This window comes from Gossypium hirsutum, chromosome D04 (genome assembly GCF_007990345.1).
Source record: "Gossypium hirsutum isolate 1008001.06 chromosome D04, Gossypium_hirsutum_v2.1, whole genome shotgun sequence".
NCBI lineage: Eukaryota > Viridiplantae > Streptophyta > Magnoliopsida > Malvales > Malvaceae > Gossypium > Gossypium hirsutum.
This window is the reverse complement of record NC_053440.1, coordinates 48549647-48571081: the sequence shown is the minus strand read 5'-3', so window position 1 is coordinate 48571081 and position 21435 is coordinate 48549647. Positions and strand designations below refer to the sequence as shown.

The 21435-nt window shown below is 35.8% G+C and overlaps 2 protein-coding genes and 1 non-coding gene across 3 annotated transcripts; 2 read left to right on the top strand and 1 right to left on the bottom strand.

Moving 5' to 3' along the window:
- Positions 1–7980: 7980 nt before the first annotated feature.
- Positions 7981–8053, bottom strand: TRNAA-AGC (transfer RNA alanine (anticodon AGC)). Its single transcript has one exon. It is a non-coding gene; the product is annotated as a tRNA-Ala (tRNA).
- Positions 8054–8214: 161 nt separating this feature from the next.
- On the top strand, positions 8215–16005 carry LOC107899543 (uncharacterized). Its single transcript, XM_016825291.2, has 24 exons — positions 8215–8550; positions 8654–8784; positions 8991–9075; positions 9573–9626; positions 9709–9800; positions 9919–10022; positions 10314–10389; positions 10760–11192; positions 11602–11940; positions 12033–12239; positions 12308–12406; positions 12513–12582; positions 12658–12785; positions 12913–13207; positions 13311–13534; positions 13618–13742; positions 13866–13980; positions 14199–14254; positions 14346–14439; positions 14513–14687; positions 14765–14836; positions 14917–15017; positions 15107–15169; positions 15447–16005. The coding sequence occupies exons 1-24, from the start codon at positions 8506–8508 to the stop codon at positions 15552–15554; spliced, it is 3291 nt and encodes a 1096-aa protein (XP_016680780.1). The 5' UTR covers positions 8215–8505; the 3' UTR covers positions 15555–16005.
- Positions 16006–18554: 2549 nt separating this feature from the next.
- Positions 18555–20554, top strand: LOC107899542 (omega-3 fatty acid desaturase, chloroplastic-like). The gene is made up of 8 exons (NM_001326876.1): positions 18555–19060; positions 19170–19259; positions 19354–19420; positions 19523–19615; positions 19697–19882; positions 19966–20046; positions 20140–20277; positions 20375–20554. The coding sequence occupies exons 1-8, from the start codon at positions 18555–18557 to the stop codon at positions 20552–20554; spliced, it is 1341 nt and encodes a 446-aa protein (NP_001313805.1).
- The last annotated feature ends 881 nt before the right edge of the window (positions 20555–21435 follow it).

Genomic DNA, 21435 nt, shown 5'->3' with positions numbered 1-21435 from the left:
CTTATCAGTGGTGGCTGACCATTAAGAAGGGCACTTAGCCCGAACGTCTAACCTAGGAGTTCTTTAAGACCACCTTCTAGGGGAAATATGTCAGAGCTAGTTATGCAGATGCACATAGGAGGGAGTTTCTGAATCTTACACAGGGGGATCGATCAACCAATTATGAGGTCGAGTTTCTGAGACTGAGCCGCTATGCGCGAGGTATGGTGACATCTGAGTATGAGCGATGTGTCTGCTTTGAGGATGGTCTCAGAGATAATTTAAGAGTTTTGATAGCCCCGTAGAGGGAGTGAGATCTTTCTGCCCTGGTCGAGAAGGCGATAATCGCCGAGAAGGATATGGAGGAAGTCATGATTAGAGAATATCGAAACTACTTATCTAATGTGATCTCTGCAATGGAAGCGAAGAAGTTGGTTTGTAAGGGATGTGAGGCATTCTTGGCCTATGTAAGTGTTTCGGATTCTGGGGACTCTATAGTTAAGGATATTAAAACGGTAAAGGATGTTCCGAACATCTTTCCTGAGGAGCTACTAGGTTTACCTCTGAATCATGAAGTGGAGTTTGGGATAGAGCTCCTTCTTAGTACAGCTCCAGTGTCTATCTCCCTCTACCGAATGGCACCGAAGGAGCTTACGAAGCTTAAGGCTCAGATTTAGAAGTTATTGGATTTTGGGTTCATCCGCTCTAGCATGTCTCCGTGGGGAGCACCGGTACTGCTTGTAAAGAAGAAGGATGGACTCATGCGGATGTGCATCGACTATCGACAACTAAACAAGATGACCAATAAGAACAAGTACCCTCTACCGAGGATAGATGATCTATTTGACCAGTTTCAAGGAGCTTTGTTTTTCTCCAAGATTGACCTCTGATCTGGATATCATTAATTAAGGGTTAAGGAGACTGATGTTCATAAGATGACATTTAGGACTCGTTATGGTCACTACGAGTTTCTAGTGATACCATTCAGATTGACTAATACACCGGCAGCTTTCATGGATTTAATGAATCGAGTGTTCCAGTCTTATCTGGACCAGTTTGTGGTGGTATTCATCGATGATATACTGGTTTACTCGAGGACTGAGGATAAGCATGATGAGCACCTTCGAGTAATTCCTCAGACTTTGAGGGAAAAACAACTCTATGCTAAATTTAGTAAGTGCAAGTTCTGGTTGCGTAAGGAGACATTTCTTGGTCATGTAGTTTCAGCTAAGGGGATTCAAGTTGATCCTCGAAAGATTGAGGCTGTGTTGGAGTGAAAATAGCCTAGGAACGTGTCTGAGATCCGCAGTTTTCTGGGACTGGTAGGATATTATCGATGATTTGTAGAGGGTTTTTCATTGATTGCAGCTCCTTTGACTAAGCTGCTACGTAAGGGTGTGCTGTTTAACTGGACTGATGTGCAGCAAAAAAGCTTTGAGAAGCTCAAGACTGTACTGACTGAGGCCCTTATTTTGATATAGTCGGAGTCTGGAAGGGAGTTTACTGTTTATAGTGATGCATCACATGTCAGTTTGGGATTTGTGTTGATGCAGGATGGTAAGGTGGTAGCCTATGCGTCTCGTCAGCTTAAGACCCATGAGGCGAATTATTCGATACATGACTTGGAGTTGGCCGTTGTGGTATTCGCACTAAAAATCTGGAGGCATTATTTGTATGGTGAGAAGTGTATTATCTACACTGATCATAAGAGCCTCAAGTATCTCCTCACTCAGAAGGAACTTAATCTTAGGCAGCGCAGATGGACTGAGCTTCTTAAAGACTATGACTGCACCATCGAGTACCCCCTGGTAAGGCCAATGTGGTGGCTAATGCACTGAGCTATAGGGCTATGACTAATTTGAGGGCGATATTGGCTCACCTAAGTTTATTTGATAATGATAGCTTATTAGCCGAGCTTCAGGTTAAGCCGTCATGGATTAAACAGATTAAAGGCAAACAGTTGGAGGATGAGTCATTGGGTTTTCGATTCTGAAAGATTGAGGGTGGTAGTACTACAGATTTTGGACTGAACAATGATGGGGTACTCTATTTCCGTGGGAGAATCTGTGTTCCGAATGATACTGATTTGAGACAGGCCATACTGAGAGAGGCGCATAGTAGCACTTATGTTATGCATCCTGGCGAAAATAAGATATATCGAAACCTCCGTGAGTTATATTGGTGGTCAGGGTTGAAACGTGAGGTTACTGGTTTTGTAGGAAGATGTCTGACTTGCCAGCAGGTTAAGGCTGAGCATCAGTTACCTTCGGGTTTGCTGTAGCCAGTTAAGATTCCTCTTTGGAAATGGGAGCGCGTAACTATGGATTTCGTTAATGAGTTACCTCTAACACCCACTAAGAAGGATTTAATATGGGTCATCGTGGATCGATTGACCAAGTCTGCCCACTTCATACTGGTTCGTACTGATTATTCTCTACAGAAGCTGGCGAAGCTTTATATTTTTGAGATAGTGAGACTGCATAGAGTATCGATTTCGATCACCTCTGATAGGGATCCTTGTTTCGTGTATCGATTTTAGAGGAAGTTACATGAGGCTATGAGTTTAAGGTTGGACTTCAGTACTGCATTCCATCCTCAGACCGATGGTTAGTCTAAGAAGGTGATTCAGCTACTGGAGGACATGTTGAGGCGCTACCGCTCTGATCCTACTCATATTGTCCCTATTGAAGAGATCGAGGTTAGGCCAGATTTGACCTTTGAGGAATAGTCGGTTCAGATTCTAGATCGTGACATTAAGGTTCTAAGAAGGAAATCCATTCCACTGGTAAAGGTTTTATGGCGTAATCATAGCCTGAGGATGCGATGTGTCAGCACTGTCCTCATCTGTTCTGATCAGGTAAATTTTGAGGACAAAATTTTCTTTAGGGGGTAGAATTGAAATGCCCCAAAATTTTAATTTTAGGTATTCTGAATGTGTGGCACAAAATATTTGTCTACTTTAGTGGTTATGTGTTCTGGGTGTGTTTGGGAGGTCCCAAGTTCAAGCAAGGACTTGGGCAAATTTGGGTATTTTTATGATCTTTGGTCAGTAGGCTTTTAAGTAAAAGTTTGCAAATAATTAACAGAATGGGCTTGCTGGTTTGGTGGATAAGTGGAGTGTTGGTGTGAAAGAGGTCCTGTGTTCGAATCTTGGCGTGGGCATTATTTTTGCTCGTGCATCCAGGAGAGTTTAAGATGGACTAAAAATTTGAGTAGTGGATTTAGTGGGGAGTTTGATGGAGAGAAATAAGGGATTGGGGTGGTTATCAAATATTCTGGTCATCTTTTTTTTTTTCCTTTTTTTACTTTCCCCAAAATCCCTCCACCCTCTTGCCATTTTTCTCTTCATTGTTGTCAAATTTCTGCTCTCTTTCACCCTTCATCTTCTTGATTTTTCTTTTCCCACTCTGCCTCATGCCGCTCCACGTTTGTCTATGATCGTTCGGTAAGTTTTAGATAAGTGATTTCTCTCCGTTTGTTAACTTTTTTCTGAAGTGTTTTGTTTATTCCAATTAGGGGAGGATTCAAGGGCTCGTAATCACCAATTGGAGTCTTAGTTTGTCTGGGAATTACTATTTATCGGTTGAAAGTAAGGTTTAGTCGCTTATAGGTTAAAATCCCGATACGAGTTCGATTTGGGATCACCTTATATGAGATTAAATAAGTGTTATTTGTTCAATTATAGGCTTTGGAGTGCTCGGGGACTGTTTTAGCATCAAACAAAACCAGGTGTGTACCCGAAACGTAGAAAATGGGATTCGGCGAAAAGCTGAAATTCCTTACTGTTTGGACAGTAGCAGTAGGCTAACTTTGAAAAATCACCATAAATTGTGGAAATCGAATTAGAGGATGAACAAAATATAGCATTAAAGCTTATTGAGTCTAGTTTCTAATAGAAGAAACAATGTAAGTAATGGAATTGTAAATCGTGAGATATAATAATTTTTGTGAGACAAGGTCAGAATGAATTTTGGTTCCCCTATTTTGCCTTTGGAAAATTATCAAAAATTGGAGAAAAATAATTAGGGGTTAAAATTTACATGTTTAAATTATTAATGAGTCTATTTTTAATAGAAATAAATGGTAACATCATTCAAATTTTTTACTAAGAGATAATTAATTTTTAGCAAAGAAAGGTCGAAACTGTCAGACAGCAGAACAGGGGTAAGATTGAAGATTTTACTGTACTTATTGGCTGAACCAAATATTCTAAAAATTTTATGGTAGAAATTTATTTGAGTCTAGTTTCAAAAACATCAAGCGGACCTTAATTTGGAATTCTGTAGCTCAAGATATAAATAAATTAGTAACAACGACTCAAGTAGACAGCTTTGAAGGAACGTATAAGTAAATAGTGAAAACATATTTGAATATTTAGCTAGCAAGGCTTACATTAAAAATGGAGCACACAGCCAAGGCCAATTTGAGCTGAGTGGGCCACATAGGCGTGTGAGCCCATTTTCACTGAATTGATTGCTAAGGTTGCATGGGTCACGCAAGTCGACTGTGAACCTACTGTAGGGTCGGTGAGCATCACTTAGACCCCTAATTGTACGAACTGACTGTTTGATTTATATATGTGTTGAGCACGATGATAGTATGCTTGTATACTAAGCTAGTTATATGTACTGATATCTTGAGATAGCATGTCATGAATTTTATGTTGCATTGCATGGGGTTGGGTTAATTATATTTGGAGGAAGTGTACTGAAAGGCTTTTAAGCCTAACATACTGGCAGCTCAGCTGTAAATTACTATTTTGTGCCGCATTCGGTACTACCTAGAGTGTAGGGATGGGTGGGTTGATATGATCCTCACATGGAGTGTAGGGTTGGACGGAGATGGTGTGTAGAGGCTGGTTGGGTAGGACTTTGTTACTGAATACTACATGACTGCTACTGATACTATGATGGGCTAAGGCCCAAACTGTTACTGATACTGAAAAAGGGCTTAGGCCTAGGACTGCTTTAACTGTGCACTGTGGTTTGCTATTGTTTGTTTTCTGTGGGATTACACATTGAGTTTTCGTAAACTCACCCATTTTATTTAAATGTGCACAAGTAATCCCCAGATCTAGACGGATCGGTGCGGCGGAGGGCTCAGCGGTGAGCATGGTTTTGGACTTTCATGGTTTTTAACCCATATTTACGATAATTGGTTTTATTTCTATTCTATTTTTATTGGCTAATTTTTTGGGTTGTAATTGGACTTTCAGACTTTGGTTTTGGGTTTTAATTATCTTTACCTTATGGATTACAACTGCTAGTAGTAGGAAACCTCGGTTTTCAAAATAAACAAATGTTTTTCCTAAACGCACAATTGTTTAATCTATTTTAAAAGCTTCCACAAACGAATAATGTTTTGAAACTATCGATTAAATGAGTAACACAATTTTTGAACTAATAAGATATTAAGATAAGGAATTCAATGGAAATGGTTTTAACGCGATGACACGGTTTCAAACACCCTATCATGTGACATCCCTAGATTTGGCCATAACGTCTGGGCCAAGTTTGGGGTGTTACATAAATGGTATGATTTGGTCAATTCTATTGCAAATGTTGAATGAATTGATTTACAACTTGCCATATGTATATACATATATAATATGATAATGGAAATTCTTGGCATGATAGAATGTAAATTGGTTAGACATTGGGCTTGAATTCATTGTAATCATAATGTTAATGTTGTATTGTCTTGAATAATGAAAGTATCATTGAGCTTTATCACTCAGCATACGGTTTGTCTACTCTATGCGTAAGTATAGGTGATTCTCAAAGTCTCGAAAGGTGAATTTAGCATCTAAATTGCAGCTATCGACTCAACTAAGTTAGTATAACTCTTTACATTTTGATAAATGGCATGTACCTAGGATTGAGCTAGTTCTAAGTAAAAAATGGTCAACTTTGAGTAATTGTGTAGTGGGTGAATGAAAATGATAATGGTTCATGTATGAAAAAGGTATTATTGATTTTGAGTTGTATATCGAACTTGTTAATTGTGTTGAATTGTCATTTTGGGTCTTAAGACCAACTATATTTTGCTATATGTTAGGTTGGAACCAAAAGGGATTGGGATTGTTGTATTTTGCCTATAGAGTCGCGACACCACCCTATGGATGTTGCAACACAAGCCTTTATTGTTGTGATACCCCCTGTTTGAAGTCGCGACGCTAACTCAGTGAAGTTTGTAAACTTTACATTTTAGTCCCTAAGGGTGGAACCAACCTACTGTTTTGGAGGTCGCGACATCGAAACCCTGAATTCACGACTCCAGCCTAAAATTTTTTTGAAAACTTTTTAGTTTGGTCTTAATTCAATCTTGGGATAGCAAATAAGCTTTCGTATGCTCATATGAGACCTGAAAATGATTATGTATCATATTATAAACATGTAATATACATATTTGCATGTCTAAATTATTGTTTTGTGTATAATCGATCATAGTTGCTACGACACGGATGTGACATCCTGTAGCTCGGACCCAACGATCGGGTCGGGTATGGGGTGTTACAATCCTGAAATACCATATCTTAGTGTCGCATTGGGCATTAATGTATTTAGCAAACAACACACTACCTGATATAACATTTGTTGAAAGTTTATTAGCAAGATTCAACTCTTCTCCAACACAAAGATATTGGAATGGAATTAAGCATTTATTTAGACATCTTAAAGGAACAACTAATTTGAAGTTATTTTATTCAAATCATTTAAATTCTCAATTAGTTGGCTATGCAAATGTTTGATATTTATTGGATCTTCATAAAGGTTGATATATTTACATGTGAAGGTACAACCATATCATGGCGTTTAACAAAATAAACATTAGCCCCTGCCTCTTCAAATCATTGAGAGATAATTGCAATGCATGAGACTAGTATAGAGTGTGTTTGGCTAAGGCTAATAACTCAACAAATCCAGAAGATGTATAATTTATCTCTAGAGGAAAAGGCACCAACCATTTTATACGAAGATAATACGTGTATACCTCAATTAAAAAAATATACATTAGGAAATAAAATAAAACATATTTCACCAAAATTATTCTTCACTCATGATATTGAGAAGAAAGATGATATTGAAGTTTAACAAATTCGTTCCTGTGATAATTTAGCAGATCTGTTTACCAAGACATTACCAACCACAATATGTGAAGGCTAGTATATAGAATTGGAATGCGTCGCCTCAAAGATGTTAAGTGTCATCATCATTAGGAGAGTCCAAAATATGTTGCACTATTTTCCTTTAACCAAAGTGTTGTCCCATTGGGTTATTTAACGAGGCAACATACAATGAGAGATTCTGCACTTCCTTAAGTAAGTTCTTATCTCATAGAATTTTTCCTAATAAAAGTTTTAATGAGACACATATTTTCTTTTATAGACATCCAAGGGGGAGTGTTGTATTAATAATAGATGTCTATAGTCCTCTTAAACTCTCATTAAAGTGATGAGATAAAATTCTCTAGTTCATTTATAAACATGAGAGTAAGTTAGATGTTTTAATGAAATAATTAAAAAGACTTATTTACTTATACTTCATTGAATCTAAAGAGTTTATAAATAAAACTCATTATAAGTGAAATTTGAAAACGAAAAAATTTCTAGCTTATTTTTCTTCTTTTACTTTTTAAAAAAAAATTGTTTTTAATGCATAACATATAAAACTAATTATAAAAAAATCCCTAGCTTATTTAGTGGGGTTTTAAATAAGACGGAAGAACAAATGATATAGAGGTTTTAAATAAAACAGAAGAACAAATGACAGTGACAACGGATAGAACAGCTAATGAGTGGACCGGAAGAGATAGCAAATAGTGATGTTTCCATTCTCTGGGTTCGTCGGAAAATATGTTGAACAACACTCAATCATTTGAAAAGAAGCTGTGAAACTTGTCCTTTTACGTCCAACCTCTCCTTTCACAGCACTCTTGTTCTGCTGTTTTATAGTTACAGCCACGAACAGAGAGGTCGACAGGGGAAAAAAGAAGGCATGATGGAAATGCGGGGTATCGATCCCCGTACCTCTCGCATGCTAAGCGAGCGCTCTACCATCTGAGCTACATCCCCATTTTGATATCTGCTGGCAGATATAAATTCACGACTTCTACATCTACTTTAAGCCTATGACAAACTAACAGTCAACGAATCCAAAATCAGAAAGTCGCCAAATGGGCGTTTGTTCATACTTCATATATCATGCGACGAATTTATTTGAAGTTTCCTGCAATCACATGGCTCACAAATCATATCCCGACAGCTGTCCAACAAAGTCATAACATGAAGTTCAAAACGCAAGCTTCTTTTTTTTTTTTTACTTGTTTTGATAAAACAAGCTATATTCTTTCTGGACTCCTGCTTGACAAAGTCTCAAATTTTAACTTTTTTGCATTGGGTTAATCACTGAAACTAAGCAAAGCAAGAAAAAAAAGGTCTTTGATCCAAACCAAACATCCCCCGAAACTTTGAAAATAAAATAGAAAAATTCCTCCGATTTGCTTTCATCTTAATCTGGTTTTACCATGTTCGCTAAACGCCTGCTTCAGAAAACGGTTCATCATTCCCAGGTACCAAAAATGAAATTCCTTGCTTTTAGTTTTAGAAATTTCAGATTCTTCCCCTTTCTTTTCTTTGTTAGTAAAACATCTGATTGGAGCTTGTTGGTTTCAGCAAAATGTGCAGCGTGGGGATTTGAAATCAGAAGATTTGGATTTGCGAGTTGCTATCCACTATGGGATCCCATCTACTGCATCAATTCTTGCTTTTGATCCTATTCAGCGCCTCTTGGCTATCGGGACTTTGTGAGTTTCAATTTTTAAGCTTTAACTAGTAAACATTATCAACTCGATTTCTTTTTTTTCTTTGCTATCAATCCAAAAATGTCTTAGATAAGAATGTTTTGAATGTTGACCATTAGATTGCTTCATCTACAATTTTCTTTTTGGTCCTAGTGTGGTGTTTCATTACTTGCTTTCTTAATATGTATTTTTGGTTCCATTTATTATAGAGATGGACGGATTAAAGTTATTGGGGGTGATGGAATTGAGGGACTTCTCATATCTCCGAAGCAATTGCCTTACAAATATTTAGAGGTGTGCATGATTTCAGCGCAAATTTTTATCTCAAGGCTTGCTGGCAATTTTGTTATTTCTTTAATCCTTAGTAAACTCTAGTGAACTTGGATTTGAAAATTTGGATTTGGATTTCAATTATAATGCAAAATGGTAAGAATGAAATGCATATATTATGGACAAATTAGTTAAGATTCAATCTAATATATATTAGAAAAGTATAAAAACATGGATTTGTCAAATCCAAAAATATTTTACGGATTTCAAATTCATTACTAAATAGGCTTCTAGCAAAATCATGGATTTGAGAAATGATCATGAATGTTACATTTTTAAATAGTTTACTGCTCAATTTATACTATTTTTGAAATCCTAATTCCCAAACATTACCTTGAGCAACTCCAAGTTGAAGTCTTTCTCTATTGAGATAAATTTTTTATTGTTCATCTATGAAAACTATGTTAAGATTGTAACTTACACATATAGCTGTGAACTAAACTTCAGTATTTTCATGGCAGTTCATACAAAACCAGGGTTTTTTGATTGGTATCTCAAATGACAATGATATTCAGGTATTTATTTGTTATAAAATGTGCTGCGATTGTGTCGCAAGGGATCTTGCCAGTATGTTAAAAACTTCCCAATTTTTTGCAGGTCTGGAATCTGGAGACCAGGCATCTAGCATGCTGCTTACAGTGGGAGTCCAACATTACTGCCTTCTGTCTCATTGGTGGCTCACATTTCATGTATAATAGTTTGCAAAATAATGATCTTCTATATTTATAAAATCAGCTGCAAATTTGGTAGTTATGGAAGTGGTATGTGGCTATGCTTACCGCATTATTTCTCTATCTTATCTCACAGGTACATTGGAGATGAGTATGGTATACTATCAGTGGTTAAGTATGATGGTGAAGATGGAAAACTTTCGCACTTACCCTATAATATAACAGCAAATTCTTTAAGTGGTAGTTTCTTCTTTCCTTTCTAATGGTCAATTAATAATCTCCACTGATTAAAATAACTAAATGATTTTTCATGTTTCTCCTTAGGAAGTTTTAGGCCTATGTTACTTGGATTTCCTATGTATCATTCTTGTTGTCCAGTCTGATTATGTACAGTTTTTTTAGTCTCTACAAAATATGTAACTGCAGCATGATGAATTTAATTCATGAAGAGGAGTCTGAAATCCTATATATACTATTTAAAGCTTTTGGGTTCTCTATTCCTTTAACGGACTGTTTTACACTGTCTTACAGAAGCAGCTGGATTTTCATTTCCTGATGACCAACCTATTGTTGGGATTCTTCCTCAACCCCATTCTTCTGGAGATAGGTGGGTGCAATTGCTAATATTAGCTCGACCTTTGGAATTGATAAAATAAAGACTTAAGGCTCAACTTAATAACTAGTCAATTAATCCTGAATGCTTGAATTTGAACCGTCACCGTTACTTTTACATGTAGGCTATATGGTGAAACAAACTAGGATGATTTGATGCATTACCATAAAATAACATATTTTATATTAAGGTATTGTATCTAGTCTTTCATTCCATCAGTATCTCGATGTGCCTGCAGCCTTACTAGGATGAAACAACCGTCTTAAGTTAGAACCTAATTACCATATGCAATAAGAAAAAAGAAATCCAGATTGCTTTAGCATCGTCTTTTTACTTTAATATTTTGAATTATATTCTTTTTCAGGGTCATAATTGCATATGCAAATGGTTTGATAATTCTTTGGGATGTTTCTAAATCTCAAATTCCCTTTATTGGAGGTGGAAAGGATCTTCAATTAAAGGATGCAGTGGATTCAGATGTTCAAGATGATACATTTGAGCATCATCTCCAAGAAAAGGAAATAAGTGCTATTTGTTGGGCATCTTCTGATGGATCCATTCTCGCAGTGGGATACGTAGATGGGGATATCTTGTTTTGGAATACAAGTATTACCTCTTCTAAAGGTGAAAGAAATGGACAAAACAAAAATGTTGTTAAGCTGCAATTGTCATCCGCTGAGAGGAAACTTCCTGTCATTGTCTTACAATGGTCCTCAAATAATACATCACGCAATGATTATAATGGCAAACTTTTTATCTATGGTGGTGATGAGATAGGATCTGAAGAAGTTCTGACGGTACGTAACACATTTGATTGCAATTTGACATTTTCTATTCTAGAATTTATATAATAAAATGTCTGATGTAATGAAGTTTACTAATTCTGAATGCATAGACTATATGTTCCCAAAGGGGGTAAAAGTTCTCACTGGCATTTTAGTAGATTTAAAAGAATACTCATCCATTAATATGTTTTATTCATTTTAAAGGCTACAATTTCTAGTGAATACATTTAATTAGGAATTCCTATTTTTATCACAATAACAATAGTCATTACTTGAAGTTGTCATGTCAAATTAATTTTAATCTTGCTTTTGGATGATGGAAAATCTAACTTTGGTAAGCCTTGATTTGTATTAAGTCAATTAGGAACTTTATTGCAAAATGAAGATTGTATAAATTTAGAGCTTAATGTGGCTGGTACAGGTTTTGAGTCTTGAATGGTCATCTGGGATGGAGACTGTTAGATGTATTGGTCGTGTGGACCTTACATTGACTGGCTCTTTCGCTGACATGACTTTATTGCCGACTGCTGGGGCAACAGGGGGAAATCACAAAGCTGATCTCTTTGTGTTGACAAACCCTGGACAACTGCATCTTTATGATGGTACAAACTTGTCTACCTTGCTATCTGAGAAAGAGAGGAAACAATTTGCCCATCCAGTAGAATTTCCCATGTTTATACCTACAGCTGACCCATCAATGACTGTTGGAAAGTTCAGCGCCCTACCTGCTGGTGGAATCTCATTAAAATGTCTTTCAGAGGTATTGTGTTTTGCCATAAATATGTTGATTATTCGATGTCGTTGTGTTCCCTTAAGTTTTTCTTGCCTAATGTTTTCCCCCTGTTGCATCAGCTTGCATCAATAACGAAACTTTGCTCAACACCAACCCCTGCTGCTGGCATAAAGTGGCCCTTGACTGGCGGTGTACCCACTCAACTAGCTGTCTCTAAGGATAACAGTATTGACAAATTGTACATAGCAGGTTACCAGGATGGTTCGGTCCGGATCTGGGATGCTTCATATCCTATACTGACTCTTCTCTTTGTTCTTGAAGGAGAAGTGAGTTTCAGAATACTGTCCTTTCAATGCAACTTTGTTTGCATCAAATAATTTCTATTGAATGTCAGGTGCAAGGCACAAACATGGCTCGTTCTAGTGTTCCAGTTACAACTCTGAACTTCTGTTGGCACACTTTGAATTTGGCTGTTGGAAATGAATGCGGTGTGGTTAGTACTTTTTCTTTACATTTTCTCTTTAGCTTTTAATATTTCAAGGTTATGCATTAAGCTGATACTTTTATGTATATGTTTTTTAACATTTGGTCTTGTATAGGTAAGCATTTATTACCTTGGCAGGTCTGATAAAACAAGCTTTCACTATGTCACGGAGACCAGATGTGAAGGTAAGCTTTCACTCAGTGATGCTTTTGTTGAAGCCTTTATTTTCTCAGATTAATATCGTTCAACTTGCCCTACAGTTCAGAGTTTTACGCAAGGAAAAGGACCTCAGTGTAAAGCTGTATTTTCCCTTCTTAAATCACCAGTTCAAGCCCTGCATTTTGGGAATTGTGGAGCCAAGCTTACCGTTGGATTTGAATTTGGTCGTGTAAATTTCATCTGTCTTCTCTTTGTTTGACACATCCTCTTCATTTGTCTAAGCTAGGTCATTGTTGATTTGCTGGTTTTTTAGCTTTATATTTCAGGACTCATCTTTCTTTATTCTTCCACCACAGGTTGCGATGCTTGATGTGAGTTTACCATCAATTTTGTTTCTCACCGACTGTGTATCTAGTTCATCATCTCCGATCATTTCATTGTCTTGGTTAGAGTTTAAAAATGTTCATAGTCATGTCAAAAGCCCTGAGCATTCAGAAACAGATGTTGCAATCAAACCTGAAGAGGAAATAATATTTATATTAACCAAGGATGCAAAAATAATCTCTATTAACGGTGCTAATGGTGAGATGATACACCCTCATCCATGGCACTTGAAAAAAGAAGAAACTGCACTCTCCATGTACATTATAGGCAAGTACCGTAATAGAGCTAGATGCTTATAGTTATAGTTAACACTTCTTTTTGCATTTAGTATTAATGAACAATAGAATTCTAATAATATTTCAAACTCCAGAGAACAGTTTTCCATTATCCATATTAAACTGTGAGAAGCGGTCTGAGGAATCCAACAAGGATACCACTGCCAAGATTGAGGCTGAGCTTGATGCTTCTTCAACTGGGACTGAGCATCCCTCCTCTTCAGAAGCTGCATCCTCTCTGGAACACTCACTTGATACACTTTTGTTGCTTTGTTGTGAAAATTCCTTGCGCTTGTACTCGATGAAGTCTGTGATTCAGGTGCCTTTATTGCCTTTACTATGTTTTTCTTCTGAACATTGTTGTGCCTCCATTTGTACGCTAAAGAGATTTACTTTCTATAGGGCAAGGATAAAACAATTCATAAAGTAAACCATACGAGACCTTGCTGTTGGACCACCACTTTTAAGAAAGATGGAAGAGTTTGTGGACTTCTATTGCTGTTTCAAACAGGGGATATGGAGATCAGGTAAAAAATGCTGATATTATTTCTTTTTTCTTTTTTCCTTAACTAGGGTAGTGATTTCTATGTCATATCATCTGATTCCCATGTTTATCAAATGACTGAATGCTACTACCTATCTCCATGCAGATCCTTGCCAGACTTGGAATTGGTTAAAGAAAGCTCCATAAAGTCAATACTAAGGTGGAACTACAAGGCAAATATGGATAAGTTGATGACTTCTGATAATGCTCAAGTTGCACTGGTACATTCTCTTCTTTCTCTTTGGAATGCCGTTTCATTGTTTAGCAGTGTGTATCATGACACATTAAATATAGATTTAAGAACATGCATTAACATCTGCGATTATTCTGTGCTGACAGAACCAAAATTACCTGTAATACTGAAAAACCCTTTGTTTGGTCAGTATATTTGTATTCTCAATAACTCATCTGATATATGCCTGATGTTTGGTATAAATAGACGAGCGGATGTGAAATGGCATTCATCTCTCTCTTGGCTGGTGCAAATGATTTCAGGTACTGCCATCACTAAATTAACCAATTCTTTAGCGACAATTTTAAATTTAATGAAGAAAATGATTCTGAGAACTTTTTGTATTGTTTCTAGGATTCCGGAATCTCTGCCTTGTCTCCACGATAGGGTTCTTGCGGCAGCTGCCGATGCTGCCTTAAGTTTCTCTTCAAACCAGAAGAAGAAACAGGTCCATAGAAATCTCTTCTAGGTCTAATTTCTGACAAAACAAAACTGCTTATCGTTTTACCATATTACTGCAGGGTATGGCACCAGGGATTCTTGGTGGTATAGTCAAAGGCTTTAAAGGAGGAAAAGTGAATACATCTGCAATGCCTGAATCCAATTTTACTCATTTGGAGAGCAAATTTTCAAAGACCCCATTCATAGACACAAGCCAGAATGTTAATAAGCATGAAGAGATGGAGCTTGACATAGGTTTGGTCCATAGTTACATCTACACCCTTTCTTAATTATTGGTTTCCTCTGACAACACATTTTTCTTGTGGCACCAGATGACATCGAAATAGATGACACTCCACCTGTAACTAGCTCCTTATCTCATGAAGCTGTTCAAACGAAAGGAGGTAAACTTCACAATCGTACTTGCTTTTCTTTGCTCCTAAACTTCTAAAACAAATTGGTGAATATTCACTTTCCCTTGCAGGAAAAGAAACAGACAGGGAAAAACTGCTAGGTGCAGCAGATGATTCAACACCCAGGGTTAGAACAGCTCAAGAAATTATTGCAAAATATAGAAAAGCTGGGGTAACAGATCTAGATACATTTTTGCTTTTACTGGTTCACCTTTTATCAGTAACTGCTCTCTAAGCAGACTCCATTGTCTGATATTGCAGGACGCCTCTTCAGCAGCAGCGCATGCGAGAAATAAACTGGTAGAAAGACGGGAAAAGCTGGAGGTAAAAAAGGATTTCCCATAAAACGAAGTTGACATTTGTTGGATGAATAAAATCTAATTATAATTTAAATTTAAACTGCTTTCTCTTTTGTTATTCTTAGTTAATGAGATGAAAGGGTACAAAACTGTAAATAGTTCCTAGAACCAGAAGAACTAGTTAATGCCATTCGATGAACATTTTACTGCAGTAAATAAAATTTAAAAGTTGTCAATATAACAGATCCTGCCTTATCTCTAAGTGTAACCTGCTTCTCTGTGGTTGCTTATGATTGTATCAGAGAATCAACAGACGCACCGAAGAGCTGCAAAGCGGGGCAGAAAACTTTGCGTCATTGGCAGATGAACTGGTGAAGGCAATGGAAAATCGAAAGTGGTGGCAAATATAACTGGACACAAATGGGGAATTATATCTTGAGATCATTTCTTCATACTCCATAGTAGTTGATCACTTCCGAGCTCATGATGGCGCCATTATTGTTCACAGTAAAAAATTTGGAATCATATGAGTTGGTTGGTGAAATAGCGAGTTGAAGCTTCAACTTACACTAGTGTCTTGAGAGTTGTTTGTATTCTGATGTAAAGTAGCATAAAGTCAACATTTCAGCTCCTTTAAAAAAAAATCCATTATTGAAAAGAAATTATTGGGTTGAAAATCATAGATTTTGTTTTCCATGCAATATGCATGTTTAAATATCGAATGTAAAGAGTTGATGTTGATTAAGTATAGAGTTTGTAAAATCCTTACTTTGAAACAGTCAAAAACCATCCATGTTATTGGTAAAAGTATTGATTTTCTATTCTAAGGAATGACCAGACCCTGCCTTTATCTTTGTTGAATTTAGGTTATTTTGTTTGGTCTCACAATAGAAATTATTTAATTAATAATTAATTCCCTTGTCGTGTTTCGCATGGTCCATGTATTCCTTGCCGACTTGGTCGGTTGGCTAATTTGTTATAGAGTTTTAGTTTTGAGGAGCAAGGAAAAAGAAGGTATAATTGGAAATTTAGTTCTTAATCTTTATATGTTAACTTAGTCTTAATATTTTAAAGAAGAGTTATATTAAAAAAATTCTAATAAAATATTGATTAAATAGTTAAATTGTTAAACATGTAGTTCTAATGATAGACCATTTAAATTATTTATTCACAAGACATAGAGTTACGTGAAATGTCACATAGGTTGACTCATTTTTTAAAATTTAATATTCAAATTTAAATAAAAGTAGATTTAATAAAATATACAAACATTAAAAATTAAATTAAAAAAGTTAATACTTTGACATTTTAAAAGTATTCATTAGAGAGGAAAAAGAAGAAGTGATTGTCAGCGTGTTTCATGAGCGATTACTTCGAGTTTGAGTTGGAGATTAAATTAATCAACGATTCAATGAATCATAAATTTCATCACGTGGGAGGGAGTTCCCAGTCCGTGGGTTTTTCATCATTTTGTTTTCGGGGAACCGACCTTAAGAAGCTCGTGTTGAAAACCCTCCGTCCATGAATAACTGATGAAGGGAGCAGGAAATCCACTGCTACAACCGCCTACCTTTGGAAATATCAAATCTTACAACTCTTGGATTTTATATTATAAAAAAATAAAAATCGAGTTTTCAGTTGGATATGTTGGGTTTTTCATTAAAATTCTCAAATTTCTGTCAATATATTTATTAAGATTTTCTTTCTATTTTTTTTAGGTTTTAACTATAATTTCTACCGTATATTTATATTATTATCCAGGGATTTAAATAGCGGTCCATTACTGAAATAGCGGCCGTTATATAGCGGTAGCGGCATCGTCTTAAACCGCTACTGCTGAAACCCGCTATACCCGCAATACACAATAAGTAGTGTAAAATTCACGACCGCGATACCCGCAATGACCACAATAGCATCCGTTATGTCCGCAACCGCGATAAACGCAATGCGACCGAAAACGCGACTGCGATCGCAATTTAAATCCCTGTTATTATCTATGCTTTTGATTAAGTTAATTGGCTATTACTTTAAGTTCTTTTACAATACATTGAAAAGTTAAATCAATATTAATGGTTTAATTTTATATAAAAAATAAAAAATGATAAGTAAATAAATATTTTTTTAATAAATTAAGTAGATAAGTAATTCCTTACCACTTAAAATGGAGAAAATTTTCAATCTATTTATTTCTATCAACATTGTATTATCATTTACAATATTAAAGTTTTTTTTGGTTTAAAAATTGACTTCGTGAAATGTTAAAAAAAATGAAGGACTAAAATGCAAAATAAAAAAATATAAATTAAAATGTCAAATAACATCTAAAATAATTGAGATATAACCAAAAACAAAATGTTATTATAAAAATGGAGCGCATTACCCTCTTGTTTATGGATTGTGCAAGAATTATATATAATTTTAGATATTGTGTCAAAAAGAAAAGTTATAAGTAGAATCTATAATAAAATTGTTAAAAAAAACTCAATAATATTTTTACCTTAAAAAAAATTCTTTAATATTATCATTGCTTTTATTAATTTTTTTAAAAATTTATATTACATTATTTTATTTCACTCACATAATAAATACATCATGAGATTACAATATTTTAAGTTTATAATAAACGCATTTAATTTGATTTTGGTAAATTTTAATATAAAATAAAATATCACATAAAATTTTTTAGATCAAAAGATTCAAAATAAGATAAAAGAAAATATTTCAAATAGATTGAGTCTTAATTTTATTGATTGGATTGACTATTATAATAATTGAAAGTAGATGAATTTAAACATATTTAAATATATTTTTATGTAAAAATTGAAGAATAATTATGAATAAAAATATTTATAGTATAAAAAATGATTTAAAATTGAATTTAAAATCAAATAATAAAATATTTAAAAGAAAAAAAAGGGGGAAGTGAGATTGGAAGGAGAAGAAAACGCCCGCCCTACCGGTTGCGCCAGTAATAGCGGCTGCCTTATCCCTTGAAAAAGTGAAATACACGCTCCAATGACAGGGACTGGAAATCGAGTTGAGAGTACTCGGTAACTTTATTCCATACATACCTCCCATTATATATTGAAAAAAAAAATGTCTCTGACTCTGAACAGCCTCTCCGCAGCCCGGCAACCTTAAATATAAAATCCCCCTCCTCCCTTCTTCGTTTAGCCGCGATCCTCTCAGTGTTTGCCCATCTCTCTTTCTTTCTCACTATAGCATCCTTCTATCTCACCCCTTTTTATTTTCTGTTATTCTGTGAGGAGGAACAGCATTAAAAAGGCAGGATCTTTGACGTTGTCGTGTAACCAAAGATTTTTACTTGTACTTACATATTTTTTCCCTTTATTTTATTCTTTTCTGAAAGCAAACCGGTGGTTGAGTTTTTCTTTTTATCAGAGTCTTCAATGGCGGGTTTCGTTATATCTGGTTTAAAGCCTCTTCCTTGTATCTACGATAGACCCGCCGCTGGTGTTATCTCGACGAGTTCTTCAAAATCCAGATTTTTAACCAAAAACAAGAATTTCCCAGGTCTAAAAACGTTAAATCCAATCAAATCCAGGAACTGGGGTCTAAACGTGAGTGCCCCATTTAGAGTTGCATCCGTTGAAGAAGATGAGGGAAGGAAAGAGAGAAACCATGGTATTAATGGATTTGAGGAACAAGAACAAGAGGCAGGGTTCGACCCTGGGGCGCCTCCGCCGTTTAAGCTGGCTGATATAAGAGCGGCCATACCGAAGCATTGTTGGGTGAAGGATCCATGGAAATCTATGAGCTACGTGGTGAGGGATGTCGCTGTGGTGTTAGGCCTTGCGGCTGCTGCGGTCTATGTTAACAACTGGATTGTTTGGCCTCTTTACTGGGCTGCACAAGGAACCATGTTTTGGGCTCTTTTTGTTCTTGGTCATGACTGGTAAACTTTTTTTTTTTTTTGAATTGCATTTGCGAGTTGCAACCTCCTCTGTTATTAGATCTGACTGTCTTAATATGTTTCATGGATTTTGTTTCATTTCATTGTGCAGCGGCCATGGTAGCTTTTCAAACGATCCCAAGTTAAACAGTGTAGTGGGGCATCTCTTGCATTCTTCCATTCTTGTGCCTTACCATGGATGGTATGCCTAGTATTTTTTGAAAGGTTCATCTCTTCCCCATTTGTATATGAAAAGTTTAAATTGAATTCATTTCCATTATGATTGAACTTTACAGGAGAATTAGCCACAGGACTCACCATCAAAACCATGGTCATGTTGAGAATGATGAATCATGGCACCCGGTGAGTTAATTTCTCTCATCTTCTTTCTTTTCCCTTATATTGAGAATGATGAATCATGGCCTTTGGTCTAAATTGTAAACACTTTTGTCAATTCAATTGCAGTTGTCTGAGAAGATATACAGGAGTTTAGATACTCTAACACGAACATTGCGGTTCATATTGCCTTTTCCCATGCTTGCATTCCCTTTCTACCTTGTAAGTGTTTTCGTTGTTATTAAATTTTTGATGATTCCTATATGTTGAGAAATTAATGGTTGATTTCACTTTAAATTGCAGTGGAACAGAAGTCCAGGAAAGAGTGGTTCGCACTTCGACCCCAGCAGTGATTTGTTTGTCCCGACTGAAAGAAAAGATGTGATTACTTCCACTCTATCTTGGACAGCCATGGCTGCTATTCTTGTTGGCTTGGGTTTCACAATGGGTCCTATGCAGTTGCTTAAGCTATATGGCATTCCATATTGGGTAGGTTTCAAGTTTCTTCTTTCAAGGAAACGATATCGGGAAGTAGAAAATATGATTTGACTCGTCTTTGGTTTGATGTTTAGATTTTCGTGATGTGGCTGGATGGGGTTACATACTTGCATCACCATGGTCATGAAGAGAAGCTTCCTTGGTACCGTGGGAAGGTATATGAAATTTGTTGGTCTAATTTAATATGCTAAGGCGCCTATGTTGAAATTCATATGGAAACTTACAAATAAAATAATAAATATGGATAGGAATGGAGTTACTTAAGGGGAGGTCTTACAACACTTGACCGTGACTATGGATGGATCAACAACATCCACCATGATATTGGAACCCATGTCATACACCATTTGTTTCCACAAATCCCACATTACCATTTAGTAGAGGCGGTTAGTACCTTTACGTATCTCTTTTTTTTTTCCACTTTGATGTTGTCTTATTTCATTGGTTTTCTAATTGTTATGTTGGTATAATGTTGTGTCATAGACTGAGGCAGCGAGGCCAGTTCTCGGAAAATACTATCGAGAGCCGGAACAATCAGGGCCTTTACCTTTCCACCTCATCGGAAGTTTGATGAGAAGCTTGAAGAAAGATCACTATGTTAGTGACACTGGGGATGTTGTTTACTACCAAACTGACCCAGAACTCAAAAAGAATGCTTCATAAAATAGCTCAGCCCCACAACAATGGCTGGAATTCAAGCTCTTGGCTTCAGACTTGCTAGCTTAACCATAAGAGACCTGTGCAATGAGCTTTCATTGCCATGGTAGAAGACAATTGGAGTTTCATTTTTTTTTTTTGACCTTTTTCTACGGGGAAAAAGTTAGGCACATATATATTTAGTGTATTGGCATTCTACTAGTGAAGGAAAGATGTAAAGTTTTATTCTTTGAACGAGAAATCGCAATTGCTTAAACCAACAAAAAGAAAATGAAAATTTATCGCTTTCTTCTAAAAATGGAAGAAAGGAGTTATAAGTTGGTGCTTGTTTAAGTGTGTGGACAAGAATGGAAGTGCCGGCGTAATAGTTTTGTCAATTTTGTGATGGAGAATCACATCATGTTTACCTATATTCAGTTTTGTGAAACTACAGTTTTGTTGCTTTATAGCTTTGGTAATGGATCCATTATCAACAATCCTTATCATTTGTGGTACCAATAAATTATCGTCGTTAGTAGTCATTTTCCTCTACTACCATTATATCAAATTGTGTCAACTTCAATCATTATTATGATATATAATTTATTAAGTGTGATTTTTTAGTGTGAACGTTTTAAGTCATGTTATCACTTAAAAATTATAAAAGAAAATATTTAAATGATGAGTGTTACTCTCATTTCATCAATCTATTTACATTTGTCGAGTTTAAGGATCAAAATGAATTGAGTTATCAAGTTCAATATTAAAATAAACAAAAAATGCAAATACTAAAATATATTTACTTGACAAGTTCAGTAACTGGAAATTATATTAACCTCTAAATTTTTTATTTTATTTAGTAGTGGTATTCTATTATTAAAGGAAGTTATGATTAAATTGTGAAATTT